We start from the raw sequence: 24,197 nt of genomic DNA on the forward strand, positions 1-24,197 counted from the left end.
GGTGCTTGCCACAAAGCCTGACAACCCGAGTTCAGTCCCTGGAACTCACATGGAGAAGGAGAGAACCACCAAAACTTGTCTCTTGGTAGCCACATGCACTTGAATGAACACACACACACACACACACACACACGTAATTTTTAAAAAGTTTAGTGTGGGAAAACAGTAAAACACAGGAGAGTAGGGACTGATGGAAGTTAAAGATTGGTACCTAGGACAGTTGTTGGCTGTGGCTGGATGCTGAGGGCTAAGGAAGGTTGCAGAGCCTCATCCATCACTGCAGGGACTTTGAGCAAAGCTCTCGCTTCCTCTCTCACCTGCTTGCCTCCTGTGACAGACACGAATGCAGACCAGGAGCATGCGAACAAGAAATTATCCTTTGTCTATTTGGAAGCTCTGAGCCCCATCTTTTGGAATTTTTATGGGGACCTCATTGCACAGGCTTGATTGACTCCAGGACAAATATGTAGAAATAAGACTAGCCCCAAAGAGAGTGATTAATTACTAGATGCTGGGGAGGGAAAGCTAGCAAGGCCCGTCTGCTTGCTCCTTCAGTATTCCCTGCTCTGGAGAAACAGGCCAGTAGAGGGAGGACCAACAGAGCCTGATAGAGACTAGACATGGTGGATGGAGAGAAGGCAGCTTGGGCGTAAGCAACAGCAGGAATGGGTAATGGAGCCAAGTACTGACGGGAAGCAAGTGGGACCACGGTGGAGTGGAGGGAAGGTTCCACAGTCAGCCTGACAGACCAACACACACAGACGACAGGTCATGTTTCTACAAACTCAAACCAGCTGTGATCACGTCAGGCTGGAGGCTTTGGTGCTGCTCACTCGGACATGAGGCCAGGCAGTCTGTTCTCTTAGCATCTGCATTAGTATTTAACTCAGGACGGGAGGTGTGCTGTGATAGGAGCTCAGATACTCCATTAGGTTTTCAAGGAACAGACCGCCTTGGCTACGGTTCTTATCCATGGTAGTTAATGTTCCATGTTAAAATGAACAGATACTGAGCAGCTGCTCCTGGGGGCTCCACAGGCGCTTGCTGTGGTTAAAAACTCACTTAGTACAGAGAAGATTGGCATGGCTCCTACATGAGGATGACACATAGATTCCTGAAGTGCTCCCTGGTTTTTCTCTGTTTGAATCTATTGTGTTTTGTACATGACATTATCCTCTGTGCTGTTTTGTGGTTATAAAACTGCTGGAAATGTTTAAAAGAGAGAGGGAGAAGGCTGTGTATACACTGGCAGTGTAGATTAGTAACTGAGCACTTGTGTGGCATGCACCAAGCCCCGGGTTCCGTCACTAGCACAGCAAAAAGAAAAAGGGGGTGGGGTCCCTTCTAAAACATACTTGGAAAACGGGGGGGGGGGTAGTACATGGCTGTAATCCCACATAGATGGTGGGGGCAGGCAGATCAGACGTTCAAAGTTATTCATCCTCCTCTGTCCAGTAGTGAATTCAAGGCTAGCCTACACTACATGAGTCCTTATCTCAAAAACAAACACAAATTTAAAAAATGTTGAAGGAATGAACAAAGACATACTTATTTGGTCAAGGTAGTTTACTGTGTGTGCAGCACAAACCAGTAATGAGAAAAATTATAAAACAAGATACCAAGAAGGGAAAATAGACTATTGTTCTCCGGCCACTTACATGTTGCTGCTTAAAAGCATTCTTAGCTCTTTGGGGTTATGTGGGTTCCTGCTTTCTCTATGTCCCCCTAAATCTTCTGGCACTGTTGACTTACATGCCCACTATGACCATCTCCTAAATAGGATGGGGCAGCCAGGGACTGGTCAGGGATGTTGCTGCATGGGGGAGAGACATGCAGAGAGAGAAACCATTAATCCTGAGTGCTCAGAACACAGTGAATTGCTGAAGGCCAAACGTGGGGAGCCTGAGAAAGCCATGGGCTCTCCTCTCCCTGGGGAATGTGCTTAAAGTGGGACACTTGGACAAAACGATGCATAGCTACATGCCGTCCTGGGAGCCAGCTGACCTGCCACCTCTTCCCACTCATCTGTGCTAACACTAGAGGCTGGCACCTGGGGCTCCAGCCAATAGAAGTCTAATGATGCCCAAGAGGAGATGGGGACAGAGGGCAGAGAGATATGCAGCAAAAGGGACTAATTTGTGCTTGGCCAGGTCCCTGGGCAAGGGGCTGGTTCCTGAGCAAAGGGCAGTCTGGTTCTCTGCAACTAGCAGGGGGCTGGTTTCCCTGAGGGAAAAAGCTGCATAGCATAGGCAGGACATCTGAGCTGTGCAGGGACCCTCCTGTCCCCCACATAGGCATCCCTCTGCCTACTGTACGAGGTACAGAGGACACTAGTGTGGAGCATATAGTAGGCCCACCTCTTACATGTGGGGTGACACCTGAACAGACCAGATTCCATTTGCCTGGGCCCAGTTATCACATTCAAGACCCCGAATTGAACTCTGACCAATGGTTTTGCCAAGGCTAGACCATGCCTTTCAGGTTAGAGTGTAATAAAATCCATCATGCATGACCCACAGGGTACCCCTACCAGGAGGGCCATGTGGCAGTGGGATGGCTTCTTCGTGGTCACAACGTGGCTAGGCAGAGGAAGGCTTGCAGGAGACACTGGGGTAGGGTGCTCTGGGGAATCCACAAACCGCCTGGGCCTCATGCCTCACCCTCGAGCTCAGAGCCAGATCTCATCACTGCTTACGCTGGACACTCGGTAGATGTAGCCCAACATCGGGAGACGGATGAAGCCTGTGCATCAGAGATGCCAAGGGCTTAGTGGTGCTGGTTCTCTGGAGCTTGGGAGAGTCCTTTCTGCCCCAGCACCCAGGGGCGTTGGGTATGAGCACAGGGATGTGAAGAGGAGGTAAGGAGAACATCAGGGCTCTGCTCAGTACCTTGGCTGGTGAGGAGGCCGCCATGCTCAGCTTCTAGAAGCTCTGGACGGCTGCTGTGCTGAGCCACCGGCCGCTCTGTTGCTTTCCCTATTGGGTGACAGATGGGGTGGTGCCAGGACAGGGCTTGCCCTAAGGGGACATATGTCCTCCTAAGAACTGTCCTCTCTTTCTCAGTTCTCAAGATTAAGCCCAGGGAGAGAACCGGTCCCAGGCATACCTCTGAGATCCGGAGTGAGGTCGTTGAGCTGAAGGTTGGATGGGAGGGACATGTTCTCACGTGGCAGGCGTACATTATTCAGTTTCAGGTTATTGGAGTCACTACAGGATAGACAAAGGCGGAGACAGACCCTGGAACCAGCAGGCACGCAGTCTGCTTTGAGGCTCAATCCAGACCTCCCAGAAGCCCAGGTTACCACCTGTCCTTTAGTTTCAGATCCAGTGCTTTGCAGTTTAGTTTAGCCCATCTGCCCAGCCCAAGGAAGCATTACCTAGATATCAGAGATGGGCGCCGTGAGGGGCCTGAGGACAAAGAAACCATGCCACAGAGTCAGTGTGCCCTCCCGGGCTGGGCTCTGCCCCCTGCCCGTTCAGACTCAAGACCCTTGAGCCAAGAGTCTCCCAAATGCCCAGGCCTGGTCCTGGGACCAGAGACAGCTCCAGTACCTGTCCCTGCTGTCTGCACTGCACGCAGCCACACCCCCAGCTCTGCCCATCTCACCCCCCACTTCACCGTTATTCTCCCACCACCTCGGCCTCCACTGCCTCTGCCTACCTTTAGTTTTCCTCTCTTTCCTGCAGACCAGGCAGGCCACCAAGGTACTGAACCCCACTAGAGTGCCCAAGGCAAGCCCTCCAGCCACAACGATGCCCAGCAGAGGCACTTCCACTCGGGAGGCCAGGAGCCCTGCAGATTGTCCACTGGTTAGTTCGCAAGTGAGAGCACCCCAACCCCGACATGCCATAGCTCCAGCTACTCCACCCTTGCCCAAGGTGGCTGGGAACAACTCATCCACAAGATCCACCCACAGGGCAACAAGCCCTCCGTTCCCATTCCAGGACCCCTGCACCCACCTGAGGGTTTGCCAGGCCAGTGGCTTACCTGGAGCGGGAAGAGAGGCACTGGTGACACCCACATCATTGGTAGCCACCACTGAGAGGTTGTGTGCCAGGCTGTGGAGCTGCAGGTGCACGGTGTGGTTTGTGAGCCAGGGATAGTTCTGAGCATCCAGCACCAGGAAGTCAGAGGCATTCACAGTCACTGACCCATCCTGGTCAATCCAGGTGACATTGGCAGGCGGGTTGGCCCGCACCAGGGCAAACAGGACAACCAGAAGGCCTGGGCCCTGACCTTCCTGATACTTGGCCCCGACCTGGGCAATCTCTGGTTTAACTAGAGCAGAGCAGAGAAAAATGTACTTTTGTTACAGTCCTTCACTCTGGCCCTTTTCCCCAAATGTGGATGGAAGCCAGGGCCTAGGAATTTCCAGAAGGAACGTTAAGGAACAAGTAGCTGGGCCTGCTGGCCCTGCATTAACTCACAGGGATTAAGATAATAAAAGCCAGGGGACTGGGCATGTGGCTTAGTCGGTAGAGTGTTTGCCTACAATGCAAAAAGCCCTGAGTTTGATACCTAGCAAAGCATAAAACCAGATGTGGTGGTCATGTCTGTAATCTCAGCAATCTGGAAGCTGAGATGGGCATTTCCAGTTTGAGGCCACTTTTGGATACATAGCAAGACTCCATCTTAAAAATTTAAAAACCCAGCCGGGCGGTGGTGGCACATGCCTTTAATCCCAGCACTTGGGAGGTAGAGGCAGCAGATCTCTGTGAGTTCTGAGCTACAGAGTGAGTTCCAGGACAGGCTCCAAAGCTACACAGAGGAACCCTGTCTCGAAAAACCAACAAATTAAAAACCCGGGGCTGAGGCTGTAGCTTAGTTGGTAGAGAGTTTGCCTACCATGCACAAAGTCCTGGGTTCAGTCATACCACCAGGCATGGTAGCACCTGCCTATGATCTCGGCACTAGAGAGGTAGAAGAAGAAGACCCGAAGTTCATAGTCATCCTTGGCTATTGTATGTAGTAGCTTTGAAGAAAGTCTCAAAGTATAAAACTAAAAAAGAATAGAAAGCCAGCCAAAGGGTCTAGATTTGCATCCTGGCCCTGCTTCTTAGCGTCTATGACCTTGGGCAGATTGTTTAACATGTTTGTGCCTCGATTTCTCACTTGCAAAATAGGAACAAAATTAGAAATTCCTTTATAAGATCAACGAGGTTGCAAAGTGTTTAATGTTTGTGAATGTCCTGTTAGAGCCCAATGTGTCATGCATACCAGTAATCTCAGCCCTAGGGAAGTTGAGGCAGATTTGCAAGTTTGAGGCCAGACTAGGCTATGTAGTAAGACTGCCTCAAAACGAAACACTCAAAACTCAAAACTCTTCTGCTGGGGGTCCAGTGATGTCTCTCCGTGCCCACCTCAGGAATACTTACATTGCACATTGAGAATGACAGAGGCGTTGGCTGACCGGCCACTCCCTGGGTCCTGTAGGGAGCAGTTAAGCTCATGCTGTGCACGCTGGGCAGTGACAGTGAAAGTGCTGGTGCCTCCAGAGAAGGCCTCCCCGCCCACACTCAATAGTCTTGAAGTGGTGGCCTCCTGTAGCTGTCCATCCAGGTACCAGGCTAATCGGGGAGTGGCAGATCCCCCTGCCACCCGACAGGTGAAGGCATGGCGCTCATTCTCCCGAAGAGCTCTCTCAGCCCAGGTCTGACCATCGATCTGTGGCGCCAGCTCCCCTTGACCTGGAACACAGCAGGTAGCCTCTGGGAGGGGCTTAGACAGACCGGTAGTGAGGACCAGTTACAGACGGGTAGCAGGCCAAGACACAGGCAAGCCGGTTTCTCTCACCAAGGCCTGGCTGGACTTAGGATAGGGAAGTGGGGATAAGGGGACCCAGCTCGGGGGCCTGAAGCGGGTATCTTGAGAAGAGATGCAACAAGGAGAGCAAAGAGGGGGCTCTGGCCCCTTAAATGTTTGGCCAAAGGATGAACAGGGGTGTACCTGAACTTAAGAGGGCTGGCAGGAGCAGCAGTGTGTGCCGGAGGGTAGCTTGGCTTAGAGGCAACTCCATGGTGGTCAGGGATCGACCTCCAGGCTGCTGAGAAAAGGGTATAGCCTCCGTACCAGCCAGGCAGGTCTAGCAATTCCTGCAAGAATTTACCATGCACTGGTGTAGACTGGCCCACAGTGGCCAAGACGCGGGCACAAACAGGCACAATCAACAAGACCCAAGGAAGAGAGACACTCTGCGGACACAGAAGCCAGCACTGATAGTAGGTGATGACAGACAGACAGACACACAGACACACACACACACACACGCGCACACACACACACACACACACACACACACACACACACGCACGTCCTTCCCCTTTCCTCCATGGGATCGTCCTTCTCCTGACCCGGTCGTCTCCTGGACTGGCTCTCCCTCCCAGCTCTCGCCATGCACCCCTTTCCCAATCTCGGCTGCTCAGGTGGACTTGGATTGATAGCAACACGGAGCCGGGGGCGGGGGAGGAGGGTGTCGGTGGAGCATCGGGGCTTCGGAGCATCCTGGCTCACCTGGCTCCCTCCCGGAGCAGCGCCCCAGCAATTGCTTAAATCTGGGGAGCGCCGCAGTCCGCTGCAAGGGCGGGGCCCACGCCAGGCAGGACCAATCGCTGCCCGAGTACGGGCAGGTGGCCGCTCCAGCCCCGCCTTCTCCCGTCCGCTTCGGGGTCCCCACCCTGAGGCTGACTGGTGAGTGGGCGGACGCAAAGCAGACGCAGTGGGCAGTCCAGGAAGTTTTATTGGGTCCTGGTTGGGTCAGGGTTCCCCTTCTCCATCATCCCGCGGCCGCGCTCAGCGCCCATTGCTGGGCGCGCGCAGCTGCCCCATCATGTCGGCCAGCATCCGGTTGCACAGCGCGGCGTACGGGTTGAGCAGGACCAGCTGGCGCCGCGCGAACGGGCTGCCCAGTCGCGCCGCCTGCTCGAAGTCCCTGCGGGCGTCATCGTCCCGGCCCTGCAATCGCGCCAGCAGCCCGCGCTGCACGAAGCTCTGGCAGGCAGCACGACCCCGGCCGCCGCTCAATGTCACCGCGCGCTCCAAGTCCTCCAGGGCGCCTGCGGGCGGACAGGGGTGGGGGCGGGGGTGGATGGCGCGGGTCAGCAGGGTGCGGGCATCCCAGCCCCAGCCCACCCGTGGAGCAGGCCATCCATCCCTGAACTTCACAACCCGCCTTTTTGTGGCAGACTTTTGAGCCAAGAGGGATTGTCATTCCTAATAGGGAGGTGAAGGGTTAATAGACGTGGCTTGGGGGCCACCCACGGGCAAAGCTGAGATTAAAGTCCAAGGTTCGCCCTGGCCTCTCCCCGGTATGTTCTGCCACTGATGGACCCAAACGTGAATGTTGCTGAGATCATTTGGTCATTGTATTAGTGAATCTGCCAACTGCCAAAGAGCTGAAGCTCACACCGTGGATAAACAGCTAAGCATCTACTGTATGCTTGGTGACCCACTCTGAATCCTAGAGTTCAAAAACGTATCATTGGGGCTCAGCGGTTAAGAGCACTGACTGACTGCTCACAACCGTCTGTAATTCCAGGTCCAGGGGGTCAGACATCTGCACACCAACGCACATGAAGTTAAGTTAATAAAAAACGTATCATTAGCTACACAACTGTTTCCTGCTATAAAGTCAATCTCCTCTTCTCGCCTTTCCCCCTCTTTTCTACTGCAGGCTATGAAAGCGGCATTCTTCTCATTTCCTCCTTCATTATCTCTATGGTCTTCATTACCCTGCATCTAATTTCACTGGAAGAAAGTTGTGGAGCCAAAGCTGGCTGCGCTGTTTTATTTTTGTGATTCTCAGAGGAATGTACTTGGGTTGAGTTTCAGAACTCAGAACCTCAGGAAGCCGGTTTGGGGGTTTTGTGAAGTCCACCAGCTGCCGTCTCTGGACCCTGCTTCAATCCATATTCTCTATAGTCTCCTAAAGTGGCTGCCAGGCCCCTGGCTTTGCTCAGCACCATCCTGGAGAAAGGCTAGTTCTGGCTCAGGAAACACAGGAGAGCTATGCTCCCTACCCCACCCAGACTGCAAACTGAGCCCCTCTGGGACCAGGCACTGCCCAGTCTCCCTCATCACAGCTAGTCTGCTTGGAATCCAAGCCTCTACAGGTGGGGTCACCTCTGACACCCCGATTTCCATCTGCAGGCTGTCACCAACAGCCTGTGTCAGACAAGCCTGCCACAGGAGCTCTTTGGATATCTTCTACTGTCATTCGGATGGAGTCCAAATTCTCTAGTTTAGGTTCTATTACACCCCTGCCAACTAGTCCTATTTATGACCTGGTTCTCTACCAGGTCTCTGGCTTACACTTCACACCCACCTGGTCTCCAATCCTCTCTGCCCCATGATCCCCATTCTAGTCACAGTAACCTGAATACACCAGGTTTGATCCAGTTACCTTCTCTGGCCAAGCTAAATCTTGAGTGATGACCCCACCCTCTCAGTCTGACACTTGAAGTTTATCACCCTTGGGTCTCTGCACACTTCTTCGAAGCTCTGCTTTCCATCCTTCCATGGGGGCTGCTGCTGCAGCCAGCCTGGAGACCTGAGGCTCCTTGGACCTAGGGATGCTCTCTAGACTCCTGGAGACTGTATCAACTAATTCCTCATCTTAGATAACTTGCCCTTCAGGAAGAGGTCTCATGCCTGCTGTTAGCCTAGGTGTGAGTTCCCTGGGGAGCAGTACCATGGGATTTAGAGTCCCGCCTGCCACCTCGCTCATAGCTGAGCCTAGCCACCCTCAGCTGGAGGACGCTGGGGAAGCGATTTAACCTCTGTATGCTTCCTTTTCTTCATCTTCACAATGGAATGACAACACATACCTTTGAGGTGGGCATGAGGATTGTTATCACAGCCAAGTTGAGTGCATCATGCCTATCCACAGTGACTGTTACATAAATGTTTTATCCTTGTGCTCTCTACTTCTAGCTTATTGTTGCCTAGAAGACTCTTATTAAATGTTCCTTAAGTTCATGAACAGAATGTAGCCTCTTGGTTTTCCTAACAATTTCATGAAGTAAGCAGAATCCATACCCTGTCCTGGATTTTACAAGTAAGAACACGGGTGTCAGGGAGTTTAGGGTTTCTGTTCCTATGCTCTCACCCCACAGCCAATTCATCTCTGCCCTTCATGGACGAGACTCTTTCTGTGGAGGATCTCTGGTGTCTTCCCCTCACCTGCTACATCCCCCTGGAGCCGCCGGGCTTGGGCTCGGTTGTTGTAGGCAGAGGCTCTTTCAGGTAGCAGGCAAATGGCTTGGCCAAACCTCTCCAGGGCTGTGTGGAGGTCCCCAGCTTCGGCGGCCCTCACTCCCTGCAACTCCAGGGCCTTGGCCTGCTCCAGCTGTGCCTGAGGGAAAACTCCATCTGCGTCTGCAGGGGAGAAACAAGGTGGGGACGTGTGGAGTGGGGAAGGAAAGGACAGCACCCTGGGCGTCAGCATCATGGCACCTGAACCAGAGCTGACCCGGTGTGACTCACAGCAGAGGTAACTGGCGGAATCAGGGAGGATAGGAGTAGCTGAGGTCATGAAAACTGGGAACTAGCACTGGCTGAGAGACCTGAGAAAGGCACAGCTGTACACTGGTGACTTGTTCTGGGCCACAGTCCTAGGTTGTAAAGCTTAGATTTGAACCCTCTTCTTTGGCTCTTAGGCTTGTTCTCATGTTGCTTTACACACTGCCTGTGACACAAAGACCACAGTGTGTGTCCCAGGTTGTGAAAATCACTCCAGATCTGTCCTTCAGATTTTCAGCCTGAAGCTCCAGTAAGGCTCAGGCTTCAACACCTGCAGAAACAAAGCCCCAAACACCTTCATTATCAGACAACGGATCTCGCTGTTCCCCTGCGGGAAGAGCCAGCTAGCTCAGTGCCTGGCTTGTAATGTGCTTAACAAATGAAGCTCCGATGTTATGGCAGGTGTGTCAACTGAGCCACCATCCTGTCCTGTTTGTCTTCCATCCTTGTTGCTGTGTGTGTGTGTGTGTGTGTGTGTGTGTGTGTGTGTGTGTGTGTGTATGTGTAAAACATCCCTTATGTCAAAGCTTTTGAGAGTTTGGCTTCAGCCAGCAGTTATATCTGGATCATGGGAAGATTGGTTTTAGTGGTATGAGGGCTGACTGACAGGGAAACTCTGGCCCTCTCTGGCAGAGTGATTCCTGCCAACCCTAAGCACTGAACTTTAGAGGACCTATCTGGTTCCAATCGCAGACATAATCTGCAAAGGTGGAATGAGTGAGGGGTCCTGCCTCACCACATCTTCAACCGCGGGAACCAGCCAGCCGGCCTATGGAGAGGTAGATTCCAGGGTCAAAGATTTACCTTCATCTTCTTTCTTTGCTTCTTCTAGGTCCAAGCCAATGACATCTCCAAATGGGGAAGTAGGATTGAAGATGGCCTGCAGCACTGCCTGATCCTTTGGAGTCCCCATGGTGCTCTGCTCCAAAAGTCCCGGAAGGTAACTCAGGGGACAAGGGGAAATGGGGAACAGGGTAGAGCTTTTGGCTGGCAGTTGTGAATGGAGGAGGTTCTGTTTGGGGACCGCCCCCAGGTCAGAAGGGGCGTCTTCCAGCTCTTGCCTCAGCCTCCACGGCCAGGGTCAGTGACCTGGCCTGGTAGTTTTCCAGTATTTCCCAACTGGACCCATACCCCTAACACAGAATAAACAAATCCTGTTTCAGTCTTAAGGTGGAGTGGAGCCCCGAAGGTACTCAATGCTTTCATTTGATTACGGCTGGGTTAGAAACCACTGACCTCCTATTAGAGAAGACAGGTAGACAGAAAAGAAGTCCTTCGACCTAGCACGTGTGAGGCCCTCAATACACATCATTGCACAGTGGAGGACACTCCTGGCAAGGGAACCATCTTAAAGAAGGGAAGTTGATCGAAAAACCAAAAAGGGAGGTTGGGAGGCACCGGTAACTCATTCACAAGCCCCTCCCTGCCCCACCCCCACCGAGGCCAAAGGAAGCGAGGCAGAGTGCGGCAATAAACTTGACATGTTTATTAATTAAACTATCACTTAAATAAAAAAAAGTGCATAGAAAATAAACATGTTTAAAAACTCCTTTTTTTGTTTTTACAACTATGTACACTTTTTACTTTTACATTCAGTCTTTCGTAGAGAGCTTTCAGCATTATTATTTTTTGAACTATTAAAGTATTCTCCTTCATCCCTGTCTCAGGGAGCTAACACTGCTGGACTTTAGACACATTTTCCTCCCCACCCCCGCTTTTTCTCTAACCAGAAGCTTGGAAGAACACAAGGGAAAAGAAGGGAAACAAAACAAAACAAAACAAAACCCCCCAAAAGATCCATTTTACATGATACCGCTGTTGAGAAATGTCTTATTCTAGAAATGAAGCTTGTCACTGTTCAGCTCTTGAAACAATTATTCAACTACCTGTATTTGCTAAGGAGACTGTTAAGTTCAGGAAAAGAAACACCACAAATCTATTTTCTTGGTTGAAAGACAGAACTAGTGTACCTCAGAACAAGAAACCAGAAAGCACAGAACACAATTTCCCCCTAAATGCAGGTGGTAACCCCAACATTCATAACCAAAAGTAGAGAAACGAGGAGTCCAGGTACCAACCGGCAACGCTCACAGGCAGGAAGAGCCCAGGTGATACCGCCTCTGCATTGCACTCTGATCTTGGGGACGGGCATCTGTCATCCCTTTGTGGTTCGGGGTTCCTGGGTAGGAATCAGAGGCTCCAGGAACCTGATGTTTCCCTGCCTCTACTAGCAACTGCAACACAATCCTTATCTATAGTGTTAAGAGAAGTAGAAGCCATGGACTGAACTAGGCTTTGTTACACTGGTGCATTCCTATATTAGTTCCTATATATATATATATATTTATATTTATTTGAAAACCAAAACAAACAAACAAACAGAAAGGTTGCAAGTTTTCAGAGTGTGAGACTTGACTGGTATTCATGATTTTTCATGATTCGGCACAAAACTATCTGTTCAATAACTTTGTATTGCTTTAAAACGAAGGAAACGAAAAATTACACCCAGCCCTTTGCAATGACCCGCTTTTCCTTAAAAACAACAACAACAACAACAATAACAAAAAACCCAGCTTGGTTTCTATGAAAAAGAATCCCAAATCCAAAAAAAGTGAACATTTGATGAGGCTCTGACCTTTAGTATTTTCAGGTATTTGATTGAGCGTCAGTCCTTTAGAAAGATACATTCATTAAAATATTTTTTTTGTCTTTTTTATATATGTGTTGTGTTTTTTTTTTTAATTTTTAGGTTTTTTTTTAAGTCTTTTTTTTTTTTTTTTTAAATCAAGGTTGCTGCATGGTGCTCATTGGATCGGCCGGGGGTTGATAGAGGTGAGCTGGGTCCTAGCAAAGGAGTTTGGGTTGAAAATCTAAGAGGTACCAGGGCTTCCCCTTTAATTGTGATTGGTCTAGAAACAGGGAAGGGGTTGTGCTGGACATGGTGGATAACGATGAAGGAGTCCAGGGATCAAGTTCCGGCCAAAGGGTCAGCGCCATGCAGCTATTCTGGTTCCAGTTGTCCTGGCCACCAGGACATGCAGCCACAACAGGTTCTAGCAGCAAAGCCAGAGCGAGCTGGCTCTGAGAACCTGGGGTTTGCGGCTGTCACTCCTGGGGATGGGGATCGCCCCTTGGGGGGTTCTTGGGAATGACCCACCAGGCAAGTCCTCAGGCTGCACTTTTGTGCGGAGGTTCTCTTGGTCACTTTCAAAATGAAGTCAGACATGTTTGGAGACGGCTGTGCCTTTTGTTCTGTCGCCCCTGTCCCCCCTTGTGGGGAGACTGGCTTATCCCCCAAGTTGCTGGCAGGTATGCTGAGTTTTGGCAATGGACTCAAGGCTGAGCTGAAAGAAGGATTTCTCTTTCTGTGGTTGACAGTGGGTGGGAAGCAAGGCAGACCATCTGCAGCTGGTAGGAGGAGGAAGGTGGGTTCCTCCCCTGTCCTCAGGGGTCGGGGTTGTAGAAAGAGGATGAGGAGGGGGCTCACAGTACAGCATGGCCTAGCAGGGCAGGAACTAGGTCTGTTAGCTGAGTTTCCCCCACCCTCTGACTGGCCTTTGGGTCTCTCTCAAGGTGAACGCATGACCCATCAGTGCATTAATCGTTTCAGTAACAAATGCAGCTTCAATTTTTCTCATTAAAAAAAATAGGAATACAAGGATTTACAAAAAAACCTCACACAGTGCAATAAGAAAGGAAACCAGACACTAGTGGAACCCGTGGGCCACTGCATCTTGTTCATGGGCGAAAGGAGGGTGGGAGGTGAGGTCTGGGCAGAGTGCTTTTCCCCAGTCCCCTGCTGGCACTTCTCCACGATGACAAGGAAGTCTCTGCCATCCTGGCCACAGTGCTGGGCTTCCCACAAGACAGTGGAAACAGTGACAGTGTTCCAGCAAAGCCACCAGAGAGAGTTCTTAAGGTCATGGAAGAAAAGGGAGCCCAGGATGGAAGGCACAGCAGAGCCGTGAGTCCTGGGCAGAGAGTGCTGGGCTGTATCATATTGCTTGGCTGACTTCCGCAGGAGAAAAGGATGCCCCACCCTCTACGTGGACTCCACTACCCTGAAACCTTGTGGCAGGTGCAGAGATCTGCTTGATCGCGAGTGGTCAGGCTGTGCTTCAGTTTCAACAGGCTGCCCCCGAAGAGGGCACGAGGTGTCAGTGGGTTCTTTGTAGGAACAAGGACTTGGCGGGCAGAGAGGAAGGAAAGGGGATGGTTTATGAGGCAGACAGGAATGGCAGATGTCAGGTTGCCAACTTGTTGGCTGCTAACTCTGAAAGAGAAAGGCGAGGAGAGGCAGGGCGCTGCTCGGCACTCTGGAGCTGCTCCAGAGCGAGGGGCAGTGCAGGAGACTGGTGTGCCAAGGTATGGTAGCCTCTAGGAGCTTCCTTGGCAATGGAGGGCAGTGCCTAACGGAGCGGGTGACCTTCCTTCTCCATGACTGTAAAGAGCAGAGCCAGGGAACGTCTAGGTCAACGGGCACGAACAAGCTACACACAAACAACAAAAAGCACACCTTCCAGGGGGAAGCTGGGCAGGAAAAACCAGACTTTGTGTGGACAGCTGAATATTTTTTCTAACTTCATCCTATGAAAATAAAAAATCATTAAAAACCGATCTTCTTTTAAATTAGGATAATACCACGGTTTAAAAAATAGCCTCGTCGGTAAGTGCTTCTCCCTATGAAGTGCTTCGCATAGAAAAATATACAAAATGTATTTACATTTATAAAACCTTAAATAGTAAACTGTAAACAGAACAGAGCAAAATCCAATGACTTAATTGAACAGGTTCAAGACACTAGCTTGGGGGAAGAAAGAAACATTGGCTGCTGTTTGTTCACAAGTAACGGGGCAGTAGTGTCATTAAATCTGCTCAGCGGGCGGCACACAGCTGGCAGAGGTCCCTCAGCTCCTGAGGCCTAGTCCCCAAGTCTGGGGCCTTGAGATCTCATTAGTGTTCTTTTAGCTGGACACTGACCATTTAGAAATTCATCATCCTATGTCTTTGAAGAAAAGGAACAGAAAGTACGCCTGTCCTAGGAAGGGGCTGGGGCTTATCCCGGTTTCTGTACTCTGGCTGCTGCATGACTCAGATCCTATTTAAATTATCTTTAGCGTGCTTAAAAAAAAAAAAAATCTTGCTACATATATCTCTTTAAAACTCCCAGTGGAGCTTTATGGGATCTTGGAATTCTGTCTGGTTATGGCCAATGGCTCCTGTCCACTCCCCACCTGGAGAGCTCACAGGCTCAGGGGACTTTCTGCAGGCACTTCCTATACCCAATAGGGAGTGTCCTTGAGCAGGGAGATAAGCCCTGGCACCCAGAAAGAAGAATGGGAAAGCAGCAGATGAGGGATGGTGGAGGGAGGAGGAGGGAGGGGGGATGGAGAGGGAGCTGCTCCTATGTCAAGAAAGGTCACTGGCTGCGGTAAGGCTCACAGGTAACACTCCCACTTACAGCCACAGGCTCAATGTTTGGTAATTAATTGGCACAACCCCAAGACAGCCTTTTGACACCAGAGGTGCTAGGAAACCTGTCTCCCAACCAAAGTGAACTCATAAGTAGTAGGGAAAACCACCAGACCTTCTGTTTGTTAACAGATGGCCACAGGCCAGGCCTAACTGGTAAACTACCAGGTATCCCACCAGCCCCCTACCTGGGTCTTATCTGACCGTGGCTCACAGGGCGAGGGCTGAGGTGAGGATGACAAGTGCTCTGAGGACATGCTCAGATACCATCTCCTCCTGTACGTAACCCTCTATACACTCCTTCCAGGCCAGCCTCCCAGGAGCCCATTTCCCACACTTTACAACAAACACAGAGGCCCCAGGAGAAGCCAACCGTGGTTTTTTCTTTGAGACCCCTCTCTCTCACTATGATCACATGATGTGAATGTGGGACACCAGGGTGCTCAGCCAGAGGACCCTCAACTGCCCGCTCAATCCTGGAGCTCCTGGCTGCTGGGAAATCCTTCAGCATGGCTTTGGGTGGCCCTGGGTCCTGGCACTCCATCACAGGAAGACGAGCAGCGTTAGTTGAGGAACTTCCGGCATTTCTTGGCGCCACAGTTGCAAGGCAGCTTGTTGCTGGCGTCCTCAATGGGGAACTTATAGTCATAGGTGAGCTCCTCCCCTCTGTAGATCTTACGCATGGCAAAGATGACTATGTGCTTCTGCCCGTCGATGTTGATGACCCGAGAGAAGCAGTTGGGCTCACAGGAGTGATTGATGAAGCGTGCGGCATTCCCATGCATGGTGGCATCCACTACCTCCGAGTCATCAATTCGGAACATGTAGCAACCAATGCCCTACACACGTAGGAAAAAGAACCATTTATTGACTTACTAATTTACTGAATCAGACCCAAAGTCGTGCACATGCTAAATAGGAAAGCACTCTACTTCTGAGCCACATTCCCAGCCCTGACTTACTCTTTCTTTCAAGAACTTTAGGACGTGGGTGGGGGCCAGAGGACAACTTTCAGGAGTCAGGTCTTCCCCTCTACCACATGGGTTCTGAGGACAGAATTCCGGGCATCAAGCCTGAGCCATCTTGATTTTTGATACAGGATTTCTCTGTGTAGCCCAGGCTGACCTTGAACCTGAGGCTTGAGGCTTCCCCCTCAAGCTCAAGTGCTGGGATGGCAGGTATGGCATCATCATACCTGGCTGAACTTATCACTGGCTCAGGTTTAAGAACATTTCCTAAGCTGCTCCTGATGCTACCAGAGAGGAGCCAGTTTCTTCTAAAATTTCCAAATTTCTCTCCTAGTTCCTATTTTTCAACATGAATTTCTAGACTATAGGCACTAGACTACAGAAAGACTGTTCATAGTAAGAACTTAAAAAACTTCTGTAGCCATGGGATCCACAGATCAATCATCAAAGAGTACCTTCCTTAGAGGAGTTCAGAACACTTACAAGGTTCATCACCAAATATGGAGATGTAAAATAGTTTTTAAGTTTTTGTGGACTCAACGCCCCTCCCCACCAAACAACAACAAAAGCAACAACCCACCTCCGAAGTGAAGCAATGTTATTATTTCTTCTGGGATCCAAGGACCGTGCTAAGAGTTGATGGCCCCTTTCTAGAGCAAATGAGAACCTAGGGAGTGAGCTGGGCACTCACCTTGCTGTCATAGTATTTTTCCCGCTTGTCAGTTTGGATGGAGCGGATGACATTGCCGGCGTACTCAATCACCATCTCACCTGCATCAATGTTTCTCTTACAGAAAAGACCGCGGCCGTGGATGGGAGACCTAGGCCATGGCACAGGAAAGACCAGACACAAATTTCCTCTTTCAAATTTTGTAGGTTTATTTATTTGTAGGTATGAGTATTTTGCTTACATGTATGTATGTGTACCACATACATGCCTGCTGCCTGTGGAGGTCAGAAGAAGACATTGAATTTCCTAGAACTGTAGTTACAGATGCTTGTGAGCCACTGTGTGGGTGCTGGGAACCAAACCTAGGTCCTCTATAAGAGCAACTGGTGCTCTTAATGGTTGAGCCATCTCTCCGGGCACCAAGATGCCAATTTTCAAACTAATGAATGGTGTGACTAGGTGGAAAGCCTGCTAGTTTTCTAGGAGAGACAGACGCCTGGTCAGGGAGGCCTGGTCCCACCTCATCTGTGCGTACTGTACTGATGAGTTACCAAACATTAATGATTTATCCACATGGTAGCCCACTACAAGAAGCAGAAGTCTAAAGTTAAATTCCTGTTCAACACTGAGAACTGCAGCTATGACATGCCAGACTCAATAAATCTATTAAAAACCTCAATGACTGAAGGAGAGAGGTCACTTTGGTATTTGGTTCACTTTCTTTGGAAAAATTTTTGTTTTCTGAAATTCTAAAATCACAGCCCTACCTGTAGACACCGACCGCCTCCTTAGAAGTCTTTTTTAAGTGCCGGAAACGCATGGGCATCGGGAGATCCATGCTTGTTGCCCTCCTAAGAGAGAAGGATGCTGTTAGGAACTCAGTTCTGAGGGGTGGGCCGGGCTGCTACAGAGTGGGCGCACTTGCTCCATTCAGCCAAGAGTGCCTCAGGCTCTTCTGCCTCTACCTCCCAAGTTACTACCAGACTTCATTTTTGGTTTTCATGAGACAAGGCCCTTGTGGCCCAGGGTAGCCTCAAACTTGAGGCAACATTCCTGCCTCAGCCTCCTGAGTGTTGGGACCATATACACGTGCCCATGATGACCGGCTCCACTGTAATATATACAGCTCTTTGGGACAATGGTAACAAGTATCACAAGAATAGTAATTGGGACAGAATACTGTTAAAGAAAACATGCATCCTACAATTTTTCAAATTGCATATGCACTTTTTAAAAACTTTTATTTTTATGAGCATTGGTGTTTGGCCTGCATATCTGTGTGAGGGAGTCGGATCCACTGGATCTTGAATTAGACAGTTGTGAGTTGCCATGTGGGTGCTGAGAATTGAACCCAGGTCCTCTGAAGAGCAGCCAGTGCTTCCAACCATTGAGCCATCTCTCCAGCCCCTTCATATTCTTTATGTTACCATCCAGCTAATGCTATTTCAGTGTAAAATGATGTCTCAGTCTTCCAAATGTCACCCAAGAAACTGCCATCCCATTAGACAGTGTCCTGAGCACTGGTGTGAAAACAAGTTTTTCTTCTGTGCTTTTTATTTGTTTTGTTTTTGAGACAGGGTCTTATGTAGCCTAGGCTGGCTTTCCACTTAAGCTCAGAATATAGCTGGCGATGATCTTGAACCTGAGATGCTTTTGCTTCTAATTCCTGCATATTAGGATTACAGATGTGCAGAACCATGCCCAGCTGAAGAGGGGAGTTCTGAGGACTATTAACAAATTTCCAAATTTGAATGCCTGCTCCCTCTCCAGCCCACAAGAAGCAGCAGCAGTCTCATGTACAGTACACTAACCACTGTAACCAAGACTTACCGGGCAGACTTCAGCTGGACCTCTTCCTCTTCCTCATCATTAGGGTTGTATTCAGGAGGCTGTCGATGTTTAGAAGCCAGGAAGTTAAACATGTCAAATGCCGACTTCCTGGAGGCAAAAGATTAAGGTTTGTTTTCAGAGAGTGGTTCTAATACCAGACTGAAGATGGTGTCACCAACACTGAAGGTCAGTGGGACAAGAACTGTCACTAGATAACAAGGCTAAGACCTTAAATGCTTGTAAGACAAAACGGAACTTGCCTCAAGTGGACCTCAGCCCTGGCTGAGCCATGAGGATTCAAGGGGGGTTCATTGGCCTCTTCCGGTTTGTGGAAACGGAATTTGTAATTCCGACAGTGCTTGGCACCAGACAGCTGCTCAATCAGGAACACAACCGCATCATGGAGAATCCCGAGCATCCTCAAACCGTTCACACCTATAGAATGAAAGGTACCTGGATGGTGAGTGGTGTAGCCAATGGGAAGCTGTACAACATTAACAAATGGTTGCATTAGAGAGTAATAGCCAGAGGTTACCCAAGGGTAGGTGACATTAATGATGATTTGGAAATCAGCATTAGAATGTTACTGAAAAAAGATGTTTGATACATCTAGAATGTTTACCATATGCCATTTCATTTCATGCTCACATCGGCGTCCAATGTAGGAATCACCACCTTTTTTTTTTGGTAAGTGAAGGGACCAGTATCAGCTCAAGACCCCCAAGACCAAGTTCTCAGCACAAAAGAGGTTTATTTGCCCCAAAGGGACAAAGGGCAAAGAACAGGACAAGAGACAGAGGGTGAAGGAGAAGGGGTAAAGGAACAAAGGACGGGGGGGAGGTGTTTGCTGTGGGGGGGCATCGACAAAGGACTGCCTCTGGATAGAGGGGAGACAGATGTGGCCCATAGGCAAATGGTAGTTTATAAAGGTAAAGGGGGAAACCTTGTGTTAGGATGAGGTGCTCAATTTTAATTGGGCATGTTAATTAGTGCAGCCAAATGGGGCTTTTGATTGCTGGACTTCAATACTTTGATAACTGGACCTTGGTGGTCATCCTCAGGAGGAGGAAGGGGCCAAATAAGGGAACAGACCTTGGGACTAACTTTAGGAATATAATTTAATAGTTTTTAGCAAGGCAGAGGGAATGGGGGAGTAGGCAAGGCCTGACAGAGCTCTGTTTGTCATGCTCGGGCAGAGTCTCTTTAGTAATTTTGAACCAGAGGCTTGTATCTACCAGGTAAGCACTCTGTCACTTGAGTGACGCCCCCAGCCCATTAAAAGCTTTATTTTAAAAAGAGCAAACTAAGTCTAACAGAGAATTTAACACACCCCAGGTCACATAGCTGGTGGCTTCGATTTGAGCTTTATACTCTCTAACTTCCAATCTGATCTCCATTTTGTTTATAGGCACTAGAGCATCTGGTCCTGTGAGCTCACATACACCAAATTTGAAAGGAGCGTTCACATTTTAGACACAGCCCTCCCGGGCTCTTACAGTGAATGTGGGAGCTATACACTTCATAGCTGTTTGCTTTTCCTCAGCCTCATGATAGTAGAAACTTTCAAATTTTCTCTTTATTTTATGAAAAGATTTCTATAAATCTGCTGGCATGGGTGGCTGAAAGTATTTTTTTTTTTTAAGATTTATTTATTTATTATGTATACAGAAGAGGGTGCCAGATCTCATTATAGATGGTTGTGAGCCACCATGTGGTTGCTGGGAATTGAACTCAGGACCTCTGGAAGAACAGTCAGTGCTCTTAACCTCTGAGCCATCTCTCCAGCCCGAAAGTATTTTTAAAGACAAGAAACAAGGCACTGAAATCAATGTCATGTTTCTTTCTGAGAGTAGCAAAACAGCTAATGTTCTACATATTTTTATTAAGTATGTGAAATTCCAGCTAAAATATTACTTCTTAGGGCCTGTAAATATGGCTGTGTGGAGTGCCTGCTTAGTATGTGTGATGTCCTAGGTTTACTTCCCAGTACTGCAGAAACTCTGGTATTATTATTAGATAGAGAATAAAGGTGCTTATTGTGGATAAGAGCTCCATTCCAGGAGTGTGTGTGAACTAGGAGTCTATACTATCCCAACAAATACCAAGCGAATGTTCGTGGCACACTTAGAAACAAAACCCTGCTGAGGTGCACTAGTGATAAGCCTGAAGCCTCATGGGAGCCAAGCATAACTACTGGGCAACATGGCCAGTGGAGAAAGGAACCTTGAAACACAGAGTGAAAGAAGACAGTCACAGATTAGGATTTCACTTACATGAAGTCTCCAGCAGGCAAATCTACAGAGGAAGCAAGCAAGCAAATCCCAGGTGCCAGCATCAGGACCAGGGCTCAGGCCGTAAGATTGTAATGCACTATGTGAATTCACTGGACATCAATGAATTTCACGGTAAGTGGAGAAAGTGGATGAGTTACACCCCAGAGCTGTGAATTACTATACTTTTTATTTAAGTAGTTGTTTTTTCCCTTTAGATTCAACTCTGTGGCTCACACTGACGAGCTGCCAGAGTATTGGAGTCTGCAGCAGAACAGCAGCTGCGGCGGTTACCTGCGAAGGAGAGCTGCTTCAGGCGAGCATTGGACCGGGCCTCCTGCACTTTGTCTGTCAGCGACTTCCATGCATCTGAAAGGACACAGGAGCAGACTACAGGCAGGGGAAGAGTTGGTGCTGATGGCTTACTGCCAAACAGCGTGCTTGGCCACTGGTGTGGGGATCACACTGCATCTGACGTCAGTGCTCCGGCATTTTCCTCCAAGTCTCAATTCAATACATGAAAAACAGCCAGGAATACCCTGTTCACAGTGTTCCCCTTTACCACAGCCAGAGGAGACTCTTATCTTCTGAACCCCCAGAGTATCTAGTCCTGACACATTGCCATACCTGACCTTAACATTAATTTTAAAAAAGTAAACAGGGCTGGATGTGGTGGCAGCTGGGCGGGGTTGTTTCCACCTTTAATCTCACCTTTCTGGAGTCGATAGATGTCTGTGAGTGTGAGGAAAGCCTAGTCTACAAAGTGAGATCCAGGCCAGTGATGGTGAGACCACCCCATTTCCTCTTCTTTTTAATAGAGACAGGTTCATACTGTAGGCTGGAATTCACTGGGTCGCCCAAACTAGCCTTGAAGGTGTGGCAATCTTCTTGGCTCTGCTTCCCGAGTGCTGGGATCACAGGTATGCCCCACCAGGCCAAGCTCACACTCAACCTTGTTACATTTTCACACACGCAATGCTTATCGTGATTGTACTTTGAGGAGTCACATTTTCAAATTCTCTCTTCCTTTACTTACTTATTTAAGCAGTCTTACTGCATTGCCTAGGCTGGTCTCGACTGAACTCCTGGGTTCAAGTAATCTCCGCCTCAGGCTCCACAGTACCTGGTGTAGAGGCCTGCACCACCACATCCAGGTCTGAGTATCTCTGCTTCTTCTCCCTCTCCCTTTATACTGAAGTAGTCACCAAGTCTGTCCACTCTTCCTTCCTTCCTTCTCCCATGTGGTCTTTATTCCCTGGCATTTCTACTATAGCTAACAATAGGCTTATTAATAATTTCATGCTTCCCAGTGTCTCCAATTCAACGCCATCCCATCCCCACCTTGAGGCGCTGGGGACCAAACCTAAGACTCTGCACATGCTAGATAAAAGCATTTAACACAGTGGTCTGTACTCAGCCCTTGGTTGGTTATGTATTTATTTTAGTTTGAAAAGGTCCCGCTAGGTTGCACCAGGCCCGGTCAGCTTGTCTTGTAAAGAGCTGCTACACTGAGCTTCCTGAATTTCTGCTTTTACTGTACTTAAGTTTCCAAGATCTCATGGTTTGTCACTATGGGCTCTCTCTCAAACTTGTACCCAATTCACCTTCCAATTTTCCTTTCACTTCAAAGTCCTTTTCTCATCCAAAACTACTCAAAACCCAAGCTTGTCTAACTTGGTTACATTCTCTTTGTGGAGCGCTCCCTGCATCCCTCTTCAGCTAACCCGGACTCCATTTCCCCCTCACTGATCTGTTGCTGTAACCGTCTTCCGGGGCTCTAGGGAGCCCTAATTTACTGCAGTGATCTTTCATTGCTTTAACACTGCCAGCACTGAGAGCCTAGGAGGCCCTCACTAGATCTCTAGCAGCTAACGAGCACCTGACAAGCAAAGGGTGAACAAGAAAGTAAAATCCCAGCCTGCCTTGCAGAGCCCGTGGTTCAATGAGTGAGACCGACTGGACCATAACATCTGCACGCAGGGCGTCCTGCTGCAGCAGACAGAAGAGGCAGAGCTAGCAGTAACCAGGGCAGAGGAACACTGTGGGAGCAGCCCCGGAGGAGGAGGGGCAGCCCGCAGGGGATAAGCTGGAGAGAGCAGCTCTGCTAGGTGTGTGGGTGACACAGGCCTGCATCACCTAAGGCTTCTCAAGAACAGCAGCTGCTTCTTCAACAAGAAAGTGTCTCCTGTGCAGGGCAGCCACCGCCACAGCGGCCGACGGAAGGCGGACTTAACCACTCACCTTCAATGCTTTCCGCACAGATCTGGAAACCGTCATCGCTTGAAATCTCAAACACAAGTCCTTTCTTGGGCTTCTGCTCAGTAATGCTTTCCTTCCTCTTCTGTTCCTGCTGGAGCCAGAGCATCAGCGGAGAGCTGAAGCTGCTCTCCTCTTCCTCCACCGCTTTAGATTCTGGAAGGGAAACAAGGGCATGGAGTGCTAGGCGCAGACTGCTCTACACCGGAGCTTCTCAACCTGTAGGTCACGACCCCTTTGAGGATGGAACGACCTTTCACAGGGTCCAAGACCATCAGAAAACACAGATATCTGCATTATGACTCATAACAGTAGCAACAAAAATAATGTTATGGTTGGAGGTCACCACAACCTGAGGAACTGTATGAAAGGGTGGCAGCATTAAGAGGGTTGAGAACCGCTGCTCTACACCCATCACCTCCATTTCTGAGGACATGCTATATCGTGTGCTATCCCTACTCACCAGTAACACAGCTACCAAGTACTAAAATGGTGAGGGTATGTGTGCGTGCGTGCGTGCGTGCGTGCGTGCGTGTGTGTGTGTGTGTGTGCGTGCGTGTTATTTAATAGGTGGTTTTTTTTTTTTTTTTTTTTTGTAGCAGAGCTTCTGGTATGACAATGATCTCCCCCCCCCCCCCCCAATACACAACTGCTCTCAATAGGATCAAGGCCAAGTCAAACCAAAGTGAACAAAAATTCCCTTTACTCCATGAGAATATCTCAGGTACTCTTCTAGGCCCAGATCACCTCCTGTGATCCTAACAACAACCACTGAGACAGTTATGATTGACTCCCCTCTCTTTTTTCTTCCCCTTTTTGAAATAAGTTTTTACTGTGTAATCCTGTCTGGCCTGGAACTTGCTATGGAGACCATGATGGCCTCAAACTCACATAGATCAGCCTGCCTTTGCTTCCCAAGTGCTACACTTAGAAGCATGCTGTACCAAGCCCAGCTTGACTCCTTTTTAAAACTGAGTTGGGTGTGGTGGTGTATGCCTGTGACCCTGTTGTGAAGATGAGGAAGGATGATCAATGCTAGCCTGAGCTGCCTAAGAAAGTTCTAGGCCAGCCAGGACAACCCAGTGAGACCTCATTCAATGCAATGCAACGAATGAATCAATACATGAATAAACATGGGGAAACCGAAGCAGGCTAAGTAAAAGCCAAATTTGAATAGCTAAAGTAAACATGGGATTTGAACCTGCCTGGTTCTGG

General features: G+C 49.3%; 3 protein-coding genes and 1 non-coding gene across 10 annotated transcripts in view; 1 reads left to right on the forward strand and 3 right to left on the reverse strand.

Moving 5' to 3' along the window:
- The first annotated feature begins 1,031 nt into the window (after positions 1–1,031).
- LOC118588109 lies at positions 1,032–1,134 on the forward strand. Its single transcript, XR_004945512.1, has one exon. It is a non-coding gene; the product is annotated as a U6 spliceosomal RNA (small nuclear RNA).
- A 414-nt stretch (positions 1,135–1,548) lies between these two features.
- Positions 1,549–6,569, reverse strand: Tmem25 (transmembrane protein 25). 5 transcript variants are annotated; one of them, XM_036192849.1, is made up of 9 exons: positions 6,511–6,569; positions 5,947–6,040; positions 5,376–5,687; positions 3,988–4,278; positions 3,661–3,792; positions 3,377–3,407; positions 3,106–3,206; positions 2,889–3,017; positions 1,549–2,742 (listed from the first exon to the last, which is right to left on the reverse strand). In XM_036192849.1, exons 2-9 carry the CDS (start codon positions 6,014–6,016, stop codon positions 2,669–2,671), a joined length of 1,140 nt encoding a protein of 379 aa, XP_036048742.1. In that variant the 5' UTR covers positions 6,017–6,040; positions 6,511–6,569; the 3' UTR covers positions 1,549–2,668. The 5 variants fall into 5 exon arrangements, with proteins under 5 accessions (XP_036048742.1, XP_036048743.1, XP_036048741.1 ...); XM_036192850.1 differs by having other exon boundaries at positions 2,889–2,975; positions 5,947–6,043; XM_036192848.1 differs by having other exon boundaries at positions 5,947–6,043.
- Positions 6,570–6,721: 152 nt separating this feature from the next.
- Positions 6,722–10,540, reverse strand: Ttc36 (tetratricopeptide repeat domain 36). Of its 2 annotated transcripts, none has more exons than XM_036192853.1 (3): positions 10,321–10,540; positions 9,178–9,366; positions 6,722–7,052 (listed from the first exon to the last, which is right to left on the reverse strand). In XM_036192853.1, exons 1-3 carry the CDS (start codon positions 10,427–10,429, stop codon positions 6,790–6,792), a joined length of 561 nt encoding a protein of 186 aa, XP_036048746.1. In that variant the 5' UTR covers positions 10,430–10,540; the 3' UTR covers positions 6,722–6,789. The 2 variants fall into 2 exon arrangements, with proteins under 2 accessions (XP_036048746.1, XP_036048745.1); XM_036192852.1 differs by having other exon boundaries at positions 6,766–7,052; positions 9,178–9,372; positions 10,321–10,445.
- A 1,740-nt stretch (positions 10,541–12,280) lies between these two features.
- Kmt2a (lysine methyltransferase 2A) overlaps positions 12,281–24,197 on the reverse strand; it is an 81,298-nt gene continuing 69,381 nt past the window's right edge. For both annotated transcript variants that reach the window (XM_036192836.1, XM_036192835.1), the window contains exons 30-36: positions 22,968–23,138; positions 21,021–21,095; positions 18,717–18,891; positions 18,457–18,564; positions 17,394–17,477; positions 16,648–16,777; positions 12,281–15,827 (exon numbers count right to left, since the gene is read on the reverse strand). In XM_036192836.1, the coding sequence (XP_036048729.1) occupies positions 15,552–15,827; positions 16,648–16,777; positions 17,394–17,477; positions 18,457–18,564; positions 18,717–18,891; positions 21,021–21,095; positions 22,968–23,138 (1,019 nt within the window). In that variant the 3' untranslated portion in view covers positions 12,281–15,551. The remainder of the gene's footprint in view (positions 15,828–16,647; positions 16,778–17,393; positions 17,478–18,456; positions 18,565–18,716; positions 18,892–21,020; positions 21,096–22,967; positions 23,139–24,197) is intronic.

Source organism: Onychomys torridus, chromosome 7 (assembly GCF_903995425.1).
Source record: "Onychomys torridus chromosome 7, mOncTor1.1, whole genome shotgun sequence".
Taxonomy (NCBI): domain Eukaryota; kingdom Metazoa; phylum Chordata; class Mammalia; order Rodentia; family Cricetidae; genus Onychomys; species Onychomys torridus.